Source organism: Salmo salar, chromosome 01 (assembly GCF_965601325.2).
Source record: "Salmo salar chromosome 01, fSalSal1, whole genome shotgun sequence".
Taxonomy (NCBI): domain Eukaryota; kingdom Metazoa; phylum Chordata; class Actinopteri; order Salmoniformes; family Salmonidae; genus Salmo; species Salmo salar.
The window spans coordinates 90812789-90835154 of record NC_138291.1 but is presented as its reverse complement, the minus strand read 5'-3'; the positions used below and the strand labels follow the sequence as shown (position 1 = coordinate 90835154).

The window sequence follows — 22366 nt, the reverse complement described above, 5'->3', positions numbered from 1 at the left end:
AAAGTTCCTCCGTTTTCACCCCACATGGAAGGTGGCGGCATGCACTTATAACGTATGTTTGCGGACTGCCATAATACCATGAAGAAGAAAAAGAAGAAAGAAGAAAAAGAAGAAGAAGAAGAAAAACAGAAAAAAACGCCACCACAGTAGAACATATTTGCCACCACCAGTGGCTGCAGAACCTAGCCGGTACCAAATAAAGATTTGAATCCGGAACATATTGTTCAGTACTTGTTGTAGTGGGGATCTATTTGACGCCCTTAAGTGTTTCCGGAAATAACACATGCAAGGGTAATATTTACATAACGTTTGTCATTAAAATACTACAGATCTTGGAGGTAAGATAATATATTTTTATTGGTGCTATTTGTACACGATTTGTGTGACTCATCTGGACCATGCCACCAAATGGTTTAACAAACTAAATAGACAAGGCGACTGGCTAGCATAGCTAACTTTTCTGTGGTCCATCGCGCGATAGTAATACGAGTTGTCTCTGCGCTCTTGTACGTTAAATTGTAAATGATTTGCTTTAATATACTTTAGAAACTCGTCAAGATAAAGATGTTACTACTGTGCTGGAGAAAAACTAAATGTAGGTCTTGTTGACGCGCAATATCCAACGCGTGCGCATGGACCAGAGCTAAAAAAATAAAAAAAAGCTAGCTAGGCTAACGTCTGGCGAGTTGTTGACATTGTAAATACCTGTTACCTGTTAGCTAACGTTAAGTAACAGTGATAGAAAGTTATTGTTCGCTAGTATTATTGCTCTTCAATGCCTCTAATATTTTATGCGTTCACCGCTCGTTTTACAGTGACAACATACCTGCACTCAAGCATGAATGTGAGCCAGGGGACAGTGGGAAGCGACCCGTTGATTCTGGCTACCGCTGGATATGACCACACAGTGCGGTTCTGGCAGGCCCACAGCGGCATCTGCACGAGGACTGTCCAGCACCGACTCTGTATCCTTACCTTCACTTGCTTCACACGAATTCATCAAGACCGTTCTTGCAGATTTAGCCTTCATTTCGTTTCTAGACCCACAGTTGTTGTTTGTTGTAACAACTTAGAAAGTGTTCCAAGTCTCCAATTCCTTCATTGGAGATATTTTTGTGAACATCCCAGTGAGCACAATACTTTTAAAATATGTATTTTGCTCATATGGATGTTGTTTCACAATGACTATAGCTAGCTACCTTTTAATATGGATGTTGTTGCACAATGATTATAGCTAGCAACCTTTAATTATATTCTTAACCAGTACTTTCAGCAAGTGAACTCCCTCGAAGTTACTCCCGACAGAAGTATGATTGCAGGTTTGTTCAGAAATAAAATATGCAAAACCATACATATAATTATCATAATTAACGTGGGCTTGACTGTGGGTCTTTTCTTCTGTTCCAAAGGTTATCAACACATCCGTATGTGTGATCTAAACTCCAATAACCCAACCCCGGTCATAAACTATGACGGTGTCAGTGGGCTTCCATGAGGACGGTTGCTGGATGTACACAGGAGGAGAGGACTGCATGGCTCGCATCTGGGACCTGAGGTACTGTTGATAATACTGCCTGCCTTCTTGCCTGCCTTCTTGCCTGCCTGCCTTCTTGCCTGCCTGCCTTCTTGCCTGCCTGCCTTCTTGCCTGCCTTCCTGCCTTCTTGCCTGCCTTCCTGCCTGCCTGCCTGCCTTCCTTCTTGCCTGCCTTCTTGCCTGCCTTCCGGGCATGTAATGGCATTCTCACCAAGCTGAATATTGCTCTGGCCCAAGGTCAAGGAACCTGCAATGCCAGAGGATCTTTCAGGTCAATGCTCCCATCAACTGTGTGTGTCAGACTGCAACCAGTGTCTCAAAAGTGATTTGATATATGCCACCACTAGAGGAGCACTGTTACTGGACTGTCAGCATTGTACTGTTAACTGTTGATAAACACCTAGGCCAATCCTAACTTTCTTTAAACTCTGTCTATTGTATCTAATTGATTCTCAATCGGGCTTGTGCATTTTCCAGGCTGACTTGATCGTGGGGGACCAGAGCGGTGTGATCGACATCTGGGATCTGAAGACCGATCACAATGAGCAGCTTATTCCTGAACCAGAAGTGTCCATCAACTCAGTTCACATCGACCCTGACGCCACCGACATGGCAGCAGTCAATAGCTCGGTCGGTATGCTTAACAAGTGAATTATGTTATACTGGACTGTACACTGTAATACATAATATACACTGAACAAAAATATATATGCATGGTGTTGGTTTCATGAGCTGAAATAAGATCCCAGAAATGTTCCATATGCACAAAAAGCTTATTTCTCTTAAATGTTGTGCCCAATTCTGTTTACATCCCTGTTGTGGCATATCAAGAAGCTGATTAAACAGCATGATCATTACACAGGTGCACCTTGTGCTGGGGACAATAAAAGGCCACTCTAAAATGTGCAGTTTCGTCACACAACACAATGCTACAAATGTCTCAAGTTGAGGGAGCATGCAATTGGCATTCTGACTGCAGGAATATCCACCAGAGCTGTTGCCAGAGAATTTAATATTCATTCCTCTACCATAAGCCGCCTCCAACATCGTTGTTGAGAATTTGGCAGTACATCCAACCAGCCTCACAACCGCAGACCACGTGTAACCACACCAGCCCAGGACCTCCACATCTGGCTTCTTCACCTGCGGGATCATCTGAGACCAGCCACCAGGACAGCTGATGAAACTGTGGGTTTGCACAAACTGTCAGAAACCGTCTCATCTGCATGCTCGTCATCCTTACCAGTGTCTTGACCTGACTGCAGTTTGGCGTCGTAACCAACTTCAGTGGGAAAATCCTCACCTTCGATGGCCACTGGCACGCTGGAGAAGTGTGCTTTTCATGGATGAATCCCGGTTTCAACAGTATCGGGCAGATGGCAGACAGCGTGTATGGCGTTGTGTGGGAAAGCGGTTTGCTGATGTCAACGTTGTGAAAAGTGCCCCATGTTGGCAGTGGGGTTATAGTATGGGCAGGCATAAACTACGGACAAGAACACAATTGCATTTTATCACAGGCAATTTGAATTCAGAGATACCGTGACGAGATCCTGAGGCCCATATTCATGATATTCATCCGCCTCCATCACCTCATGTTTCAGCATGATAATGCATGGCCCCATGTTGCAAGGATCTGTACACAATTCCTGGAAGCTGAAAATATCCCAGTTCTTCCATGGCCTGCATACTCACCAGACATGTCACCCATTGAGCATGTTTGGGATGCTCTGGATAGACATGTACGACAGCGTGTTCCAGTTCCCGCCAATATCCAGCAACTTCACACAGCCATTGAAGAGGAGTGGAACAACATTCCACAGGCCACAATCAACAGCCTGGTCAACTCTGTGAAGATGTGTCACACTGCATGAGGCAAATGGTCACACCAGATACTGACTGGTTTTCTGATCCACGCCCCTACTTTTTTTCTAAAGGTCTATCTGACCAACCGAGTCATGTCTATATTCCCAATCATGTGAAATCCATAGATTATTAGGGCCTAATGAATTTATTTCAATTGACTGATTTCCTTATATGAACTGTAAGTCAGTAAAATCTTTGAAATTGTTGCATGTTTCTATTTTTGTTCAGTGTAGTAATTGTGATCTCCCTCCACCTCACAGGGAAACTGTTACGTGTGGAACCTGGCAGGAGGGATAGGTGACACAGCTCATCCCCAAAAACAAGATCCCCGCTAATAAGCGCTACTCCGTCCGCTGCAAATTCAGCCCTGATTCTACAACACAGTACAACACACATATCTTTTAAGGAATGTGTGCCTAATGCAACCTATACTAATCTGTAGTAGTCAGATTTGATTGCATGTCTTGTATAGTAAGTTTTTTTAAATGTGACTTAACTGTGTTTTTCCCAACAGGCTGCTGGCGACCTGCTCGGCAGACCAGACGTGTAAGATCTGGAGGATGTCTAACTACTCTCTGATTACAGAGTGGAGCATGGAGTAACAACCCTGGCTAGACGTCTCGAGGCTGGATGTGGGACTGTGCCTTCTCTGGAGACTCACAGTACTTTGTGACAGGTCAGTGCTAAGTTGTATTATGGTAATACTACGATCATTACTAAATTAGTTGTGTATTGACACTTTATCTAGCTCTGTTCCTGGAAAGCTACCATCCTGGAGGTGTTCACTCCAACCCTAATCTGATTCTAATTATTAGCTAGTTGATAAACTTAATCAGATTAGTTACAGTTGGGGTTTGAGTGAACACGTACAGGAGGGTAGCTCTCTGGGGACAGGGTTGGAGTGAAAACGTACGTGGGGGTAGCTCTCTAGGGACAGGGTTGAAGTGAAAATGTACAGGAGGGTAGCTCTCTAGGGACAGGGTTGAAGTGAAAACGTACAGCAGGGTAGCTCTCTAAGGACAGGGTTGGAGTGAAAACATACGTGGGGGTAGCTGTCTAGGGACAGGGTTGGAGTGAAAACATACGTGGGGGTAGCTGTCTAGGGACAGGGTTGGAGAGACCTGATCTAGAGTAAATGATCGTTTTTGCGGTTGGAAAGTGACTGACTTCCATCCTAGTGTGGCTAGATTGACTTAACTGACTTTGGGCAGTTCTGACGTACCGATCAATAAATGTGTGATGTATGTGTTACAGCCTCTTCTGACAACCTGGCACGGCTGTGGTGTGTGGAGACGGGAGATTTAAGAGGGAGTACAGCGGCCATCAGAAGGCTGTGGTGTGTCTGGGCTGATGAGAAGGAGCTACTCTACAGCGACGCTCTGTGGCTGTAGATAAATATCCACACAGCTGTTTGTCTCACAGCGAAGCTCTGTGGCTGTAGATAAATATCCACACAGATGTTTGTCTCACAGCGACGCTCTGTGACTGTAGATAAATATCCACACAGCTGTTTGTCTCACAGCGAAGCTCTGTGGCTGTAGATAAATATCCACACAGCTGTTTGTCTCACAGCGAAGCTCTGTGACTGTAGATAAATATCCGCCTGTCTGTGTCTGTCTCACAGCTTCAGCTTGTAAAAAAGTTTTTGATTATTTAGGAGGGGAGAGGCTGTTTTTATATTTCTCAAAGGGAATACATTCAAACAGCCTGGGGATACAGGGAGAGTGTGTCATGGCCTTGTTTGTCTTATAGCTTGGGAAAGGAGTTTCGTGGTGGGCCACAGCTAGATGAATGCATTTAAATTCACTAAGTTAATCACAGGTGAAAGGTCTCAAAAGTTAAGTCTTTAAAAAAATCTGATGGATATCTGGAAAGAGGACTGCATCCCACCAGTGACTGTTCAGGATATAAGAGGGCTGCATCCCACCAGTGACTGTTCAGGATATAAGAGGGCTGCATCCCACCAGTGACTGTTCAGGATATAAGAGGGCTGCATCCCACCAGTGACTGTTCAGGATATAAGAGGGCTGCATCCCACCAGTGACTGTTCAGGATATAAGAGGGCTGCATCCCACCAGTGACTGTTCAGGATATAAGAGGGCTGCATCCCACCAGTGACTGTTCAGGATATAAGAGGGCTGCATCCCACCAGTGACTGTTCAGGATATAAGAGGGCTGCATCCCACCAGTGACTGTTCAGGATATAAGAGGGCTGCATCCCACCAGTGACTGTTCAGGATATAAGAGGGCTGCATCCCACCAGTGACTGTTCAGGATATAAGAGGGCTGCATCCCATGTGTAATTGTACAGGATATGATGAATTCCAGTAACAAGACTAACTGGTGTGCAACATTTACTCTGTGGTGCTTTTGTCTTGTTTTTTTAGTGTGAAGTGTTAGTATCTTTCCATTTTCTTTCTTTTTAGTACCCTAAAAAAGAGAATCTATACACCACTGTGGTTTATTGAAGGGATCAAGTCATTTTAAGACATTCCAGCAAACAGGAATGGTTACACACAACTCATCTGTTGTGGGTTACAGTACAGGAAATAACAAGCACAAAAAAAGGACAAGTCTGCCACAAGGGAACGTATTAAGGAAAGGTGATGAGGGTAGTCTGCAGATAAACTTCACAGCTTGTTACCATCGCTTATCTCTCCGAAGGGAAAGGACTGGAGCGGAGGCATAGGAGGGACTAAGGTGGCAGGGGCTGCAGTACTGAGAGTGAAAGCCGGCTCCTGTTCCCAGGTTGTATTCAGTGTTTTTTGGAGCCGGCGACACTCCGGTTTCTTAGCAGGGATGAGAAGTAGCACTTTGTTTCCCTGATCAGCGCTGGTATGGGCTGCCTGAGACTGGATGATGGCAGGTCACTCTGGCAGGTAGTAGAAGCAGACAGACACACAGATGTTACTAGGGAAGCAGATGTCTATGCAGAAGTAGACTAGACGCTGTTTACCTGGACCTTCACAGAGCGAGAGAGAAGGTCTGTTACTGAACAAGCAGTTTGGTAGAAAAGACCAACAAAACCCGAAAGTATGCAAGTCATAACTACTGCCTGCTAATGGAACCCTATCTCCATTGAGTTTTACTCACTTGGTGATTCAGAGTAGCAAATTCATCCTCTCAAATAGTTGTCTCAGTGCTCTCTGCTATAGAGAGTTAAATACTGTATTGGTCATCTACCTGCTGTAGTTAGGTACCAGGGAGTTTAGCCTGAAGGTGGTTGTTCTTATTTACTGCTATGACTTTGTAAAGGTCACACAGTACTGTTTTTCAGGATTATGTTTCTCACGCTGTTCTGGAAACATCTGCCAGCACACAGACAGGGAGCAAGGAGCTGCTCTATTCTGGAAACATCTGCCAGCACACAGACAGGGAGACAGGAACTTGTTTAACAAAAGGGTCTTTGCTTTGTATGACTATTGACTTCTCAGAATTGAAAATAATGTTTGACACGCTTTAAAATAAACTTTTTCACAGTTTCATCTTTAATGCTTATGTCATTGTAAATGCCAAGGCAAGTGAATGTGTATTTAGCATGTAGCTAATGATGTGAAGAAGGGTAGTCCCACTCCTTGGTCTCACCGTTTTGTCTCCTGGTCCAGTGGATGGAGCTGTGTTGACACAGGGCCTGTAGAGGCTCCTCCAGGGTGGACACGTCCACCTGACTGCCCCCCATCACCCCCAGAAACTCTGTCTGTCTCTGGGTCTCATTCCCCAACAACACCAACTGGCTCTCCTGGCAGGAGATGATCACATTTGTAATTGTTGGAGCACATTATTTCAGGATTATTAGGAATGATGAGAATAAGCAACATGTACACCAGAGGAGTTATGATTGCACTCAGTGGTTTTTCAAACAACAAATAAAAATGGTGTAAATGAATATTACATATAACGACAGAATGGTTCAAAATAGCTGTTGCAGACAAACTCAAGTTGTAATTATAGTGCAGTATCTTTATTAGATCACTTCAGTGGTCTGCCAGGTTATTCGCTCAACCCTGCATCATTCTGTCTCAGCTCTGGTCTCCCATTTGGCACAAAGACCATTTAGTAATTGCACCATGTACACTATTGATGAGTCCGATAGGGACCACTTAACATGCCATTATGCCTGAGCAAACCTTCTAACAACCTGTTTCCCTCCACTCTGAAGAGCATTGTGCTGCAGAACGGAGAGATTGACCCCAGAAAAGCCCAGCATTTCTACGAGGATTAAGTCTATCCAGTAAATCAGACACTGAATGACCACAATCAGATGCAGTGGCGGTTCTAGACTATTTCAACTGGGGGGGCCAAGCTGGGGCCAGTTACATTAGACGTTATTGTTGTCATATCGTTTTCTTCACTGTATTAGCAGGCAAAAGACCATGTTCATAATCATTAGTGTTCCGCGTTGCCACTGTTTAATAAAGGATGTAAAAAAAGAATGATAGCAACAATTAGTTATGTAAAAATGATTTCATACTCCACATTTAGGGGGTCCAAAATTGTTGTCACAAGGGCACTGCCCCCCCCCCCCCCCCCCCCCCCCCCCCCCAGAACTGCCCCTGGTCTGATGCTAAAGTCTAGTTTTATGAGATACTTAATACCATGCGAGTCACATCTCAGACGACTCAGATAGCATGAGAAAAGGATGAAACACTTAGGATTTTGGCATATTTATCTTTTGGGAGAGCTATTCTATGTAAGTAACTAAAGTCTATACAACCAATGAATGATTGAGTCCAGCTGCACAGTGGCCCTTCACTATGAGGTAATGACATGAGTAGCTTCAGAATAACAAGCTCTTGTGAATAGATGAATTAGCCTAGGCCTAAATTAGATAACCATTATTAAATTTTATATGAGCAAGTAATAATCTCATGAAGTAAAATAACTAATGAATAGGCAGCAAGGACACCGGTGGATGTCATCACGGCCCTGTAGGTTCACAGATCCACAGCAGAAAAGCAACCCATCCATTCTGTAATGACCATTGACATTGACCACGCATAACCAAAAAGCATACCTCATTAAAAGTTGTCCTCTGCCAGACTGGCCCTTCCCTCACTAACCAACCATAGTTTCTCCTCTTTCTCCAGCACAGCGAAGCCTTAACAAACCCAGTAGTCCCCAAACAGAGCGGCCATTGTGCAGGTCTGAGCCTCATTGGGAGAGTGGGGGCTACGAGGATCAGATGCCCTGAGGAATTCAGTCCTGGAGAGACTCACTACACTATAAGCATGTAAGGTCTTGTTCGGTCTATTACACCCCCCCCCCCCCCCCCCCCCCAATAGGGTCTGGCTGGGTATGGAGTGGGAGGCAGAAGTGGCACTAAGCTATGAGTCCCTTCCAATGATCCACCCCTACTGCCACTTCACATATTAGCAGCAACAGTGTGACTCACCTCAGCTCCAATAAAACAAAGGTTGTTTTGGAGAGTGGCTGACACGGTAAACTGTTTCTGCATACCCTTTAGTTGTTGCCATGCCAATATAAGTCCCAAAACGGCATAGTTCCTCTGAGACTCATATGATGTGAAATCCAAAGTAGTATGTTTCATACGCTGTTATAAATTGAAAGAGTGACCATCTTTACCTGTTGCGTTGATTGCTGGAGGAGGGAGTGCACATTTTCATAATCAGATCTCTCCATCTTACGCAGGAAGCAAGTATCCCGGTTCTCAGGCTTGTAACATATCGAACCCTGCACAAACATGAGTCAGTTCAGTGAAGAAACAGCCACACCAATAGAAAGGTCGGAGCTTGTCTCAGTTCAAAATACTTTCAACTCAGAAAAGTCTTCCTACATGTTTGACATCAAAGAGCACGGTGGACGTGTGGTTGGCCTGTGAGGTCACAGAATAGGTCACCAGGTTGTTGTGCTTGTCCACCAATGCTGATCGGTTGATCAGGGTTCCAGTCTGATCCGGAACTGTGATTCTAACAACCTGTAAAGACTACAGTAGAGGGATCGGTTTACTCAGTGTAAACTCACTATCAACATTTGTGATTGTACAAGTGTGAGCGAATATTTTGTCCATCAACTACAGTCATGTGTGCTTCTATGCTTGATTGGGCTACAGCAACATAGTTTAAATGTCAGATACAACGCACTGCGTTCCGACAGGTGAATCAGATGTGAGTTGTCTCTCCTACCTCTTCGTCCAGCTGTCTGAGCCATAGATGGCCCGTGACGCTGAGGGCGATGATGACAAGGAGGAGAGTGGCACTGAGGGTCACCCAGAATGCCTTGTGTGGGAACTGGTAGGACACTGCTGGACCGTTGTCCTGAGGATGAGACCATTCACAACGACAGCTTATCACAATCTACATAGTCATTCTTGTCTGGGTGGGTGTCTGTTTATGGATTCAACAATATTGTTGACTTCAACAACACATTTTCTACAGTTGAAATGACCCACCTATACTCTGAGTACAGCACAAATAATATCACAACTTTGTGTTTCTATGAAAATGACCTTTCCAAGAGCAATATGTAATAAAAACAAACTTGAGGCTAATAAAATAAATCCTAATTTTGCCACAGATCATTTAAAGCACCACTGAGGTACAGATTAATCCCACTCCTACCACGCATTGTGAGTCCTCCAACCTGCCAGTTTCTGAGCATTTCCAGCACCTCACCATCCTGCGTCTTGTGACTTCTCTCTCACTAACTTCACCCTTCTCTCAACTATCTGCATGGAGCTGTGGTCATGACCAGCACTGAGACGCTCTGCGATACACCTGGTCAACTTCTCTCTCTCCAGACCTGTCTCCCCCTCTCCTCCCCCTCACACAGAAACACACGGGTGACAGGCCAAACCCTTCAGCCGGCGACCCTCACCCCAGACAATGGACAAAGGGGTGAGACAAACTCACCTCTGTGGACAGGCTGTCAGCCAGGGCAGGGTTATATGAGGAACGGTCCAGTCGATGAAAGGCCGAGGTGACTTTAAGAGCTGTAGTGTTAATAACACCAGGGTCCGGCACAATCCACAGGGAAAAAAGTATGTGTTTATTATTTTGTTTGACTTGGGTCAAGGTGGATACTGTTGTCAAGGACAGAGGATGATAGTTTGATTATTGTATTGGCAGTACAGACAATGTTTTTAATGTATTATAGGCACTAAGTTACTAAGACTTACATTTCAATAAACACACTTAACAAGACAATTGATTATTGTGCAAACCCATAACCTTCAGATTGAATGGGAACAAATAAAATGTAATTATATCTTAACATTACAATACATCAGGATACAATATAAGAGTATAAGCCAGTTTTTAAGTATACACCCTCAGATGAATGGGTAATGTAAACTGGAATAAACAACTCAGCATTGGTACAGGGAACATGACAGTGGACAACATTAGATATATCATTCCCGATTCATTGTCAGTGCACTCCAGAATTCTGTATTTCTGCATAGCTCTCTGCCTTAGATCAAGATTTTGTGACATGTGATTGCAAATGTTAGCACCCAGATGAGGGAGTGCGTCCACATTTCCCATGACTGCTTGAGATCATTGCTGCAAAGGATACAGGCCTTGCCCTTTTTCTTCTTCACACAGCACAGACTTTTCTCTACCATTTCCTGAACAACTCATTTGAAAAAATGTTTTATCAACACTGGAAATCAGGCTAACTTACCCTGGAGAACTAACGGATGTGCAGGGCAGGTTTTTGTTCCAGCCCTGCGATTTGTTTCCTTTTTTTTTGCTACTGATTCTATGCGGTGTAATGCAGCAGAGCTGGAACAAAGGCTTGCACACCCAGTAGCGCTCCAGGAAGAGTCAGCTACATCTGCTGTAAATCTTGAATATCTATTCAGCCATCAACCATAGCATACTGTAGTTAAAATAACTTCAATCTCTACTGAACAAAAATATAAATGTAACATGCAACAATTTCAAACATTTTACTGATTTACAGTTCATATAAGGAAATCAGTCAATTTAAATAAATAAATAAATTAGGCCCTAATCTATGGATTTCACATGACTGGGAATACAGATATGCATTTTTTACTTACCTAGGCAAGTCAGTTAAGAACAAATTCTTATTTACAATGACGGCCTTGGAACAGTGGGTTAACTGCCTTGTTCAGGGGCAGAACGACCGATTTTTACCTTGTCAGCTCATGGATTCAATCTAGCAACCTTTCGGTTACTGGCCCAACGCTCTAACCACTAGGCTACCTGCCGCCCCATCTGTTAGTCACAGATACCTTAAAAACTAACCAGTCAGTATCTGGTGTGACCACGATTTGTCTCATGCAGCAAGACACATCTCCTTCAAATAGAGTTGATGAGGCTGTTGATTGTGGCCTGTGGAATGTTGTCTCACTCCTCTAATGGTTGTGCGAAGTTGCTGGATATTAGTGGGATATGGAACACACTGTTGTACACGTCGATCCAGAGCATCCCAAACATGCTCAATGGGTGACATGTCTGGTGAGTATGTAGACCATTGAAGAACTGGGACATTTTCAGAATATTAAATTCTCTGGCAACAGCTCTGGTGTACATTCCTGAAGTCAGCATGCCTATTGCACGCACCCTCAAAGACATTTGTGGCGTTGTATGACAAATGCACATTTTAGAGTGGCCTTTTATTGTCCCCAGCACAAGGTGCACCTTTTTTTAAATTTTATTTCACCTTTATTTAACCAGGTAGGCAAGTTGAGAACAAGTTCTCATTTACAATTGCAACCTAGCCAAGATAAAGCAAAGCAGTTCGACACATACAACAACACAGAGTTACACATGGAGTAAAGCAAACATACAGTCAATAATACAGTAGAAAAATAAGTCTATATACAATGTGAGAAAATGAGGTGAGATAAGGGAGGTAAAGGCAAAAAGGCCATGGTGGCAAAGTAAATACAATATAGCAAGTAAAACACTGGAATGGTAGATTTGTAGTGGAAGAAAGTGCAAAGTAGAAATCGAAATAATGGGGTGCAAAGGAGCAAAATAAATAAATAAATACAGTAGGGGAAGAGGTAGTTGTTTGGGCTAAATTATAGATGGGCTATGTACAGGTGCAGTGATCTGTGAGCACTTGACATTTCGTTTCGATGGTTGATTAAAGTACACATTTGTATACATTAGTGTAGTTTGTTTCCTGCAGTCTTAGTATTATAGAAGCAGTTGATTGATTCTCTTACCTTCCTGAATTTTCACATTCATAACCCGGAAACACACAGGGATTTTCAGACGCACATATTCCTTAACGGTCTTTTATAATTAATCAGTCATCAATCCAGGCTCAAGTCTCACTGAGATAAAACCTATTAAGACCTGACTGGTTATCCTTGTAGAGCAGGCAGGAGCTCTGCAATACTCTCCACACAGTAGTCAGGCACCATCCCCAGCCGCTCCGGACAGCCACTCTCCTGATGGGCCTCAGCGTCAGCCACAGTGGACACCCCGGTCAGGGTCAGCAGGGTCTTCAGGCCACAGTTGGACCCCAGAAGGATGTCCGCGTCCAGCCGGTCCCCCACCATGAGAGAGCGGGCGCTGCCCAAGCCGAACTGGCTGGCCACACAGTCATACATGAAGTGGTTGGGTTTGCCCACAGTCTTGGCCTGGCGCTGGGCTGCGGTCTCCACAGCCTTCAGGATACACATTCATTGTTGTTGACATTTGAACATAGAGTAACAGAGATGAAAGATCTGACTTGGATCAGTGGAAAAACCCTCATGGCTCGCTGTACGCTGCTACAGATCATTAACACAACAGTCATGTCCCTGTATGTGAGCACTACTGTGGCAGAGATGGTGCACACACCACCAACAGTAACCACAGTCTGATTGGTTCATACTCCAGCTGTTGTCTCTGCACAGACATCCTCCTTACCTGGGACAGCTTTGCCTCCTTCCAGGGGCAGTCTGGTGTCAGTGTTGGTTCCCCCCAGTAGACAGTCAGGATTGTTGAGGTACTGCAAGGCTCTGTTCAGTTTCATGTAACTGAAGTGTTCATCAAACCCAACAACCACAGCCTTCACCTCAGGGTCCAATGGCACGTTGGCCCAATCCATCTGGACACCTGATATAGGATCAGGCCCCACACCTGTCTGCTGGATTCGAACCTTCTCTAGTTCCAGCCTCATTGCATTGCTTCCTATGAGATACACTTTGCCATGCAGTTTGGAGACCTTTTTGAGGTACATTGCTGAGCAGTACGCTGTTCCAAACACATCATCCTCTGTCACGTTGAATCCCATCAATGCCAGTTTGTCTGCATACATCTTTCTAGTTTTAGTGCTGTTGTTGGTGCCGAAAAACACTTTCTTTCCATTCTTCTTTAGCAGACGTCAGGGGCGCCAGGGATGGCCTGATCCCCTCGCCAGATGACACCATCACAGTCGAAGAGGACATTGTCCACAGAATCGAGCATTTTCTTTATCAAGGGACTGCTCAGACGGGTGCATTTTGACACATCCATTGGGAAAACGTGTGAGTGCTGTCAACTACCGGTACCTCTTGTTCCTAACTAGATCAGTCAGTGTCCAAAAATAACTGCCAACTAACGTTACTGTAGGCTACCACTTGCTTGCAGACAACCCACGACGTGTAAAGCAAAATGTACGAGAACAATCTCCCCGACAAAAAAATGACATTCAATTAAAATTAGTACTATTTCATGTGATCATGCATTTGAAAGTTAAGCAAAGCGTTTCCTGAACTTTGAGCATTACATCAAATCCATACTGTATAAAATTTAAAAAATTAAAATCCATACTGTAACACACTTCCGCACCGGTTTAAAGTGGCAGGAACGTCCATGGCTCGTCACTAGTTAACCCAGCCACACAATCATAATTCTGGCTAACCCCAGCCCATTTCTACAATTTCACATCTGATTTTAAACCAAACCTTAACCACACTGCTAACATTATGCCTAACCTTAAATTAAGATCAAAACGCTAATTATTTTAGACAAACCTGACTTTGTGGCTGTGTTATCTAGCATCCATGCGCTCTCTTCCGGGTTCCGGTAATCTTGTCCACCAGCCGGCTCTCTTTGTCTTTTTAAAATTTGATTGAACCTTTGTTTAATTAGGCAAGTCAGTTAAGAACAAATTCTTATTTACAATGACGGCCTACCGGTAGCTATTGAGCCTGGGGACGAGGTTAGGTTCCTTGTGGGTCAACTTGTGCAAGCAGCAAGCAAAGCTCCATATGCATTTTTCTGTGTACACACTGCAATCATTGAATTGAATTACTTGTTGGCGTGATAATATGATTATGCATCCTTGCCTCCTCTAATACAATGATAGGCTTAGACCATCTGTAATGCATTCATCCCAAGGGACAGACACCAGCCTGGGAAAAAGTGTAAAGAGAAGCTTTATTGCCAGTTAGAAATTCCCCAAAACCCGTACACCAACAACAATATATTTAGAAATAATAACACTTCCATTCAGTAGTGTAGTAGACCTATATCAGCCTCTGTCAAACTCAATTGTCTTTTTTCTGCACATGACGAAGAAGAAAAAATACACTATATATACACAAAACTATGTGGACACCCCTTCAAAATAGTGGATTGGGTATTTCAGCCACACCCGTTGCTGATAGGTGTATAAAATCAAGCACACAGCCATGCAATAACCATAGACAAACATTGGCAGTAGAAGGGCCTTACTGAAGAGCTCAGTGACTTTCAACATTTAACAAGTCAGTTCGTCAAATTTCTGCCCTGCTAGAGCTGCCCGTCAACTGTAAGTGGTAGACCACACAAGCTCACAGAACGGGACCGCCAAGTGCTGAAGCGAGTATCGCATAAAAATAGTCTGTCCTCAGTTGCAACACTCACTTCCGAGTTCCAAAATGCCTCTGAAAGCTACTTCAGCACAATAACTGTTTGTCGGGAGCTTCATGAAATGGGTTTCCATGGCCGAGCAGCTACACACAAGCCTAAGATCACCATGCTGGAGTGGTGTAACACTCACCGCCATTGGACTCTGGAGCAGTGGAAACGTGTTCTCTGGAGTGATGAATCACGTTTCACCATCTGGCAGTCCGACGGATGAATCTGGGTTTGGCGGATGCCAGGAGAACGTTACTTGCCCCAATGCATAGTGCCAACTGTAAAGTTTGGTGGAGGAATAATGCTTTTCATGGTTCGGGCTAGGCCCCTTAGTTCCATTGAAGGGAAATGTTCATGCTATAGCATACAATGACATTCTAGACGATTCTGTGCTTCCAACTTTGTGGCAACAGTTTGGAGAAGGCCAGTTCCTGTTTCAGCATGACAATGCCCCCGTGTACAAAGTGAGGTCCATACAGAAATGGTTTGTCGAGATTGGTGTGGCAGAACTTGACTGGCCTGCACAGAGCCCTGACCTCAACCCCAATGAACACCTTTGGGATGAACTGGAATGCCGACTGCGAGCCAGACCTAATCGCCCAACATTAGTGACGTCACTAATGCTCTTGTGGCTGAATGGAAGCAAGTCCCGGCAGCAATGCGCCAACATCTAGTGGAAAGCCTTCCCAGAAGAGTGGAGGCTGTTATAGCAGCAAAGGGGGGACCAACTCCATATTAATTCCTATGATTTTTGAATGAGATGTTCGACGAGCATGTGTCCACATACACTACATGACCAAAAGTACCCCAGGTTTCTAAGCACCCCTCTACTATAGAACCACCTTTTGGACTGGTCAGAGGCTGGGGGACCACAGAAGTGGTCAGGTGAGGGGTGGCAGTGCTGGCAGACATTCCCTCGTCCCTTGTACCACTCGTTGGAGGTCTGGTTGACCAGAGCTAGGAAGGTGTAGAACATGGCATAGACGCCAAGAGCATGAACACGATGACCAGGAAACCCAGTATGAAGACGATCCTATGGAAAATCAGGAACAGGTGCTGGGGAGAGACAGAGGAAATATAGTGCATTCGCAAAGTATTCAGACCCCTTGACTTTTTACACATTTTGTTACGTTACAGCCTTATTGTAAAATGTATTAAATACTTTTTTCCATCATCAATCTACACACAATACCCCATAATGACAAAGCAAAAACAGGTTCAGATATTTTTGCAAATGTATAAAAAAAAAAATAATAATAATAATAATATCCCATTACGTAAGTATTCAGACCCTTTACTCAGTACTTTGTTGAAGCACCATTGGCAGCGATTACAGCCTCGCGTCTTCTTCGGTATGACGCTACAAGCTTGGCACGCCTGTATTTGGGGAGTTCCTCCCATTCTTCTCTGCAGATCCTCTCAAGCTATCTCAGGTTGGATGAGGAGCGAAATAGCTGGAAATAGCTGTGCAGTGAGCACAGCTATTTCCAGGTCTCTCCAGAGACGTTAGATCGGGTTCAAGTCCGAGTTCTAGCTGGGCCACTCAAGGACAGTTAGACTTGTTCCGAAACCACTCCTGCGTTGTCTTGGCTGTGTGCTTAGGGTCATTGTCCTGTTGGAGGTGAACCTTCGCCCCAGTCTGAGGTCCTGAGCGCTCTGGAGCAGGTTTTCATAAAGGATCTCTCTGTACTTTGCTCCGTTCATCTTTCCCTCTATCCTGACTAGTCTCACAGTCGCTGCCGCTGAAAAACATCCCCTGCTGCCACTACCATACTTCACCGTAGGGATGGTGCCAGGTTTCCTCCAGACACTTGACGCTTGGCATTCAGGCCAAATAACCTTGTTTCTCATGGTCTGAGAGTCCTTTAGGTGCCTTTTGGCAAACTCCAAGTGGGCTGTCATGTGCTTTTTACTGAGGAGTGGCTTCCGTCTGGCCACTTTTCCATAAAGGCCTGATTGGTGAAGTGCTGCAGAGATGGTTGTTCTTCTGGAACGTTCTCCCATCTCCACAGAGGAACTCTGGAGCTCTGTCAGAGTGACCGTCGGATTCTTGGTCACCCCCCTGACCAAGGCCCTTCTCCCCCGATTGCCCAGTTTGGCTGGGCGGCCAGCTCTATGAAGACTCTTGGTGGTTCAAAACTTCATTAAGAATGACGGAAGCCACTGTGTTCTTGGGGACCTTCTATTCCACAGACATGTTTTGGTACCCTTCCCCAGATCTGTGCCTTCGACACAATCCTGTCTCAGAGCACTACAGACAATTCCTTCAACCTCATGGCTTGGTTTTTGCTCTTACTTACACTGTCAACTGAGAAACCTTATATAGACAGGTGTGTGCTTTTCCAAATCATGTCCAAATAATTACATTTACCACAGGAGGTCTCCAATCAAGTTGTAGAAACATCAATGGAAACAGGATGCACCTGAGCTCAATTTCAAGTCTAATTGTCACGACACCGACGGATGGTGGCGCCCCTCCTCGGCCGGGCGGAGCTCGGCGGTCGTCGTCGCCGGCCTACTAGCTGCCATTGATCCTTTTTTGTTTCACTTTCTGTTGGTTAGGTCTAGGTAGGCACGCACCTGTTTTGGGTTAGTTATTAGTAGGGGGGGGGGTTATTTAGTTTAGCGTAGGATGTCTGTGTTTGTGCGTGATTATGTTTCTTGTCCGTTTTGTGTGCTTGAGGAACGTGTGCTGGTTTTCCTCTGCCTGTGGTTGGTTTCTTTGTGTTCACCAGCGCAGAAGTATTTAAGGGCTGCGTCCCTATTTTTTGGCGACCATATCTACTTTCTGGAATAAAGAAGTGTGGTCAACAATTCTCTGTCTCCTGCGCCTGACTCTACCTCTCCTGCTTTCTTGAGCCAGCCCGTGACACTCATAGCAAAGGGTCTGTATACATATGTAAATAAGGTATTTCTGTTTTTATTTTTAATACATTTGCAAACATTTCTAAAAACCTTTTTTCCCTTCGTCATTAAGGGGTATTGTGTGTAAATTGATGAGGGGGGAAAAACGATTTAATCAATTTTAGAATAAGGCTGTAACGTAACAAAATGTGGAAAAAGTCAAGGGGTTTGAATACTTTCTGAATGCACTGTATATATGTGGGAAGTGCATTTAACTTAGGATATAAAACTGAATAAAAATAAATAGTATTCCATCTGTAAGCTGTGCCAAAGTGTGTGTGGGTTTCTGTGGCACGTTAATGGAACTAGAAAGGTTATCATTCATTACATTTTAAAATCAGACTTGCTGTGGAAAAACTGAGGACAGGAAAGACTAACTCCATGGAAACATCAGGCACCAACATCATTGTCTGCATGTGTATCTGTACAGTGAGGGAAAAAAGTATTTGATCCCCTGCTGACTTTGTACATTTGCCCACTGACAAAGAAATGATCAGTCTATAATTTTAATGGTAGGTTTATTTGAACAGTGAGAGACAGAATAACAACAACAAAAAATCCAGAAAAACACATTTTAATAAGGGAAATAAGTATTTGACCCCCTCTCAATGAGAAAGATTTCTGGCTCCCAGGTGTCTTTTATACAGGTAATGAGCTGAGATTAGGAGCACACTCTTAAAGGGAGTGCTCCTAATCTCAGTTTGTTACCTGTATAAAAGACACCTGTCCACAGAAGCAATCAATCAATCAGATTCCAAACTCTCCACCATGACCAAGACCAAAGAGCTCTCCAAGGATGTCAGGGACAAGATTGTAGACCTACACAAGGCTGGAATGGGCTACAAGACCATCGCCAAAGCTTGGTGAGAAGGTGACAACATTTGGTGCGATTATTCGCAAATGGAAGAAACACAAAAGAACTGTCAATCTCCCTTGGCCTGGGGCTCCATGCAAGATCTCACCTCGTGGAGTTGCAATGATCATGAGAATGGTGAGGAATCAGCCCAGAACTACACGGGAGGATCTTGTCAATGATCTCAAGGCAGCTGGGACCATAGTCACCAAGAAAACAATTGGTAACACACTACGCCATGAAGGACTGAAATCCTGCAGCGCCCGCAAGGCCCCCTGCTCAAGAAAGCACATATACATGCCCGTCTGAAGTTTGCCAATGAACATCTGAATGATTCAGAGGACAACTGGGTGAAAATGTTGTGGTCAGATGAGATCAAAATGGAGCTCTTTGGCATCAACTCAACTCGCCGTGTTTGGAGGAGGAGGAATGCTGCCTATGACCCCAAGAACCCCATCCCCACCGTCAAACATGGAGGTGGAAACATTATGCTTTGGGGGTGTTTTTCTGCTAAGGGGACAGGACAACTTCACCGCATCAAAGGGACAATGGACGGGGCCATGTACTGTCAAATCTTGGGAGAGAACCTCCTTCCCTCAGCCAAGGCATTGAAAATGGGTCGTGGATGGGTATTCCAGCATGACAATGACCCAAAACACACGGCCAAGGCAACAAAGGAGTGGCTCAAGAAGAAGCACATTAAGGTCCTGGAGTGGCCTAGCCAGTCTCCAGACCTTAATCCCATAGAAAATCTGTGGAGGGAGCTGAAGGTTCGAGTTGCCAAATGTCAGCCTCGAAACCTTAATGACTTGGGGAAGATCTGCAAAGAGGAGTGGGACAAAATCCCTCCTGAGATGTGTGCAAACCTGGTGGCCACTACAAGAAACGTCTGACCTCTGTGATTGCCAACAAGGGTTTTGCCATCAAGTACTAAGTCATGTTTTCCAGAGGGGTCAAAAACTTATTTCCCTCATTAAAATGCAAATAATTTTTTAACATTTTTGACATTCGGTTTTCTGGATTCTTTTGTTGTTATTCTGTCTCTCACTGTTCAAATAAACCTACCATTAAAATTATAGACTGATCATTTCTTTGTCAGTGGACAAACGTACAAAATCAGCAAGGGATCAAATACTTTTTTCCCCTCACTGTATATCCAGTCTTTTACCTGTATGACAAAAAGCATCCCTGCCTGCCGTTGCTGCCCATCATCATCTACATAACGGCCTCGTAGGATGCCTGACTGCACCACAGCGTGCAGTAACGTCCCCCGTCAGTAGTACCATGTCTGCTGCCATGACACTCACACTCAGCAGGTAGAGAAGGAAGTACCAGGTGTTCTGAGCTCTGATGCAGTTGTTGACCCAGACACAGTGGTGGTCACACACCTGTTGCAGACTCTTGGACAACACAAAGGGAAAACATTGGATATTCAATACAGTTTGAAGACAATAATAGTGGCAGTTACACATTATCTTGTAACAATCTTAATATGTTTTATGCTGTTCTGAGAAGTGTAGTTTAGACTGTACTATGCCTATAGTAGACATTCCGAGGTACAGTACTCTGCCTTAGATCTAATGCCTGTGACTAAAAGCTGATGGGCCAACCTGTACTACTTACTACAGTGTTTTGAGAAAGTTTGACCAGCTGACAAGGTGGACAGCAGACTCCAGGGTGGAACATCCTCTTGTCACATGGGTATGCCTGGAGCTGGCCTGCTTGTCGCTTCTTTGTTACTGTAGCTACAGAGAAAGAGAGTATTTAATTTAATTCATGGTGGGATTGTATTGCACATTACAATGTGCACATCAGCACGACCACCACATAGAAAGCAAATAGTGTGATGAAATCTATTTGTTAACCTGTCTGAGTAGGAAAATGTCAGGAACATCATGTAGGAAACTTAGCGTAGCTACCTGGCTGTCAAGCACTGACTGACTACAAATAACTAGCTAGCTATGCTAACTTATCATTTAGTCTCCTTACATTACGAGATAATAGCTAAGCTAGATGATGATGATGAATAGTATAACAATAATCATTACAATAAATCTAGGCTAATGTAATTGTAAAAGGTGCAGGTTAGCAACATCAGGATGCTTCCTTCCACATTTCACTGACATAGCTAGCTAGCCTAGCTGTGAGTAAGCTAGCTACTTATCTTAACATTACTTAATTGAGCCATGTTGTTACTTAACCTATTTGTGGGATGTACAATTCATAATTTAAATGTGTGCCTTAACTAGTGTTGCAGTAAACTCCATTCACTTCTGTGGACCATTCTCATGCACGGTGTGGGTGGCTTCACTTCTGTTGCATGTTCATCTTCTTCTTGTTCTTGTTCTTCTTTTTGTTGTTCTTGTTGTTCTTGTTGTTCTTCTTGTTCTTCTTTTTTTGGTTCTTCTTCTTCTGTGGATTTTAGCATGTTCTTGTTCTTTTTGTTGTTCTTGTTCTTGTTCTTGTTCTTCTTTTGTGTTGTTGTTCTTCTTCTGTGTGTTTTATGGCAGACTACAACCTAAAAAGGTGTATTGCCGCCACCAACTGGACGGGGTTGAAACAAACAAGGTAAAAATAAAACCCATAGGTGATAGGGAAAACTAACTTAATCCACCCAAAATAAAACAATTTTAAAAAGCACATTGACAAATCCGTAGCCTGTTGCTAAGTGTTTTTTGTTTGTTTTTGTAACACTGCTGTTGCTGGTGTGATGTCAAAAAAACTACAGCATCACTTCACTGCTCCTTTGGCGACACCATGATGGACTGTTACTGGACAAATTGTAAACATGGATAAATGCATACATTATAAGTAATTGATTATTGATGTTTTATCTCATGCATGACAAGGTTTGTTGTTAATCATTCACAGTCAAGTTAAATTAAATTCAGTCATATAGACTAAATTGCTTTAGATTTGTTTGACTTAACATTAACTTTTTGCAAAGATTGAAAATGAATGGATAAGTTGAAATGTTCACAGTTTTACCCCATTTCAATATTGTGCACCTGCTCCTCAGTTGCACACAACACAAAGGCATCATGACACAGGCTGTTGGATCTGGTTGCTGAGTTTTGCCTGCATTTTCAAACAGGCCCTGCTCTCATGTTACACATACAGTTAGTGAGAGGAGTGTTACTTAGAGGCACTTGCTCTGTATGCTATGTATTTCTTCATCTTCTCAGGGTGTTGAAAGGTAAGGCTGCATCTTATTTCTAAAATCATAATGGGAGCTCAAATGAATGCGTTTTGAAACCGTTCTGGGCAGTTACAATAAGTATCTTCATTCAATAGGATTGCATTGAAGTTTTTCCAGCATCAGCAGACTGAATATTCATGAATTTGTTGGCTGTAGATGTAAACAATTAGTAGAATTACTAGTACTGTTGGGAATCTCCACAATAT

The 22366-nt window shown here is 43.8% G+C and overlaps 1 protein-coding gene and 3 pseudogenes across 4 annotated transcripts; 1 reads left to right on the top strand and 3 right to left on the bottom strand.

Moving 5' to 3' along the window:
- LOC106609727 (target of rapamycin complex subunit lst8) lies at window positions 1-6889 on the top strand (annotated as a pseudogene). The gene is made up of 9 exons (XR_001329749.3): window positions 1-338; window positions 816-965; window positions 1274-1319; window positions 1410-1555; window positions 1772-1847; window positions 2012-2164; window positions 3658-3780; window positions 3912-4073; window positions 4652-6889. The product of XR_001329749.3 is annotated as a target of rapamycin complex subunit lst8 (transcript).
- Window positions 5845-14581, bottom strand: LOC106609704 (uncharacterized; annotated as a pseudogene). Its single transcript, XR_014392983.1, has 7 exons — window positions 13249-14581; window positions 10267-10346; window positions 9541-9672; window positions 9192-9341; window positions 8981-9088; window positions 6983-7136; window positions 5845-6359 (listed from the first exon to the last, which is right to left on the bottom strand). The product of XR_014392983.1 is annotated as an uncharacterized LOC106609704 (transcript).
- On the bottom strand, window positions 10309-13210 carry LOC106609721 (glycerol-3-phosphate phosphatase-like). Its single transcript, XM_082978138.1, has one exon. The coding sequence runs from the start codon at window positions 13017-13019 to the stop codon at window positions 12699-12701; it is 321 nt and encodes a 106-aa protein (XP_082834264.1). The 5' UTR covers window positions 13020-13210; the 3' UTR covers window positions 10309-12698.
- Window positions 14582-14723: 142 nt separating the features above from the next.
- LOC106610033 (palmitoyltransferase ZDHHC4-like) lies at window positions 14724-21576 on the bottom strand (annotated as a pseudogene). The gene is made up of 4 exons (XR_014392982.1): window positions 21208-21576; window positions 20585-20706; window positions 20130-20361; window positions 14724-16260 (listed from the first exon to the last, which is right to left on the bottom strand). The product of XR_014392982.1 is annotated as a palmitoyltransferase ZDHHC4-like (transcript).
- Between the last annotated feature and the right edge of the window lie 790 nt (window positions 21577-22366).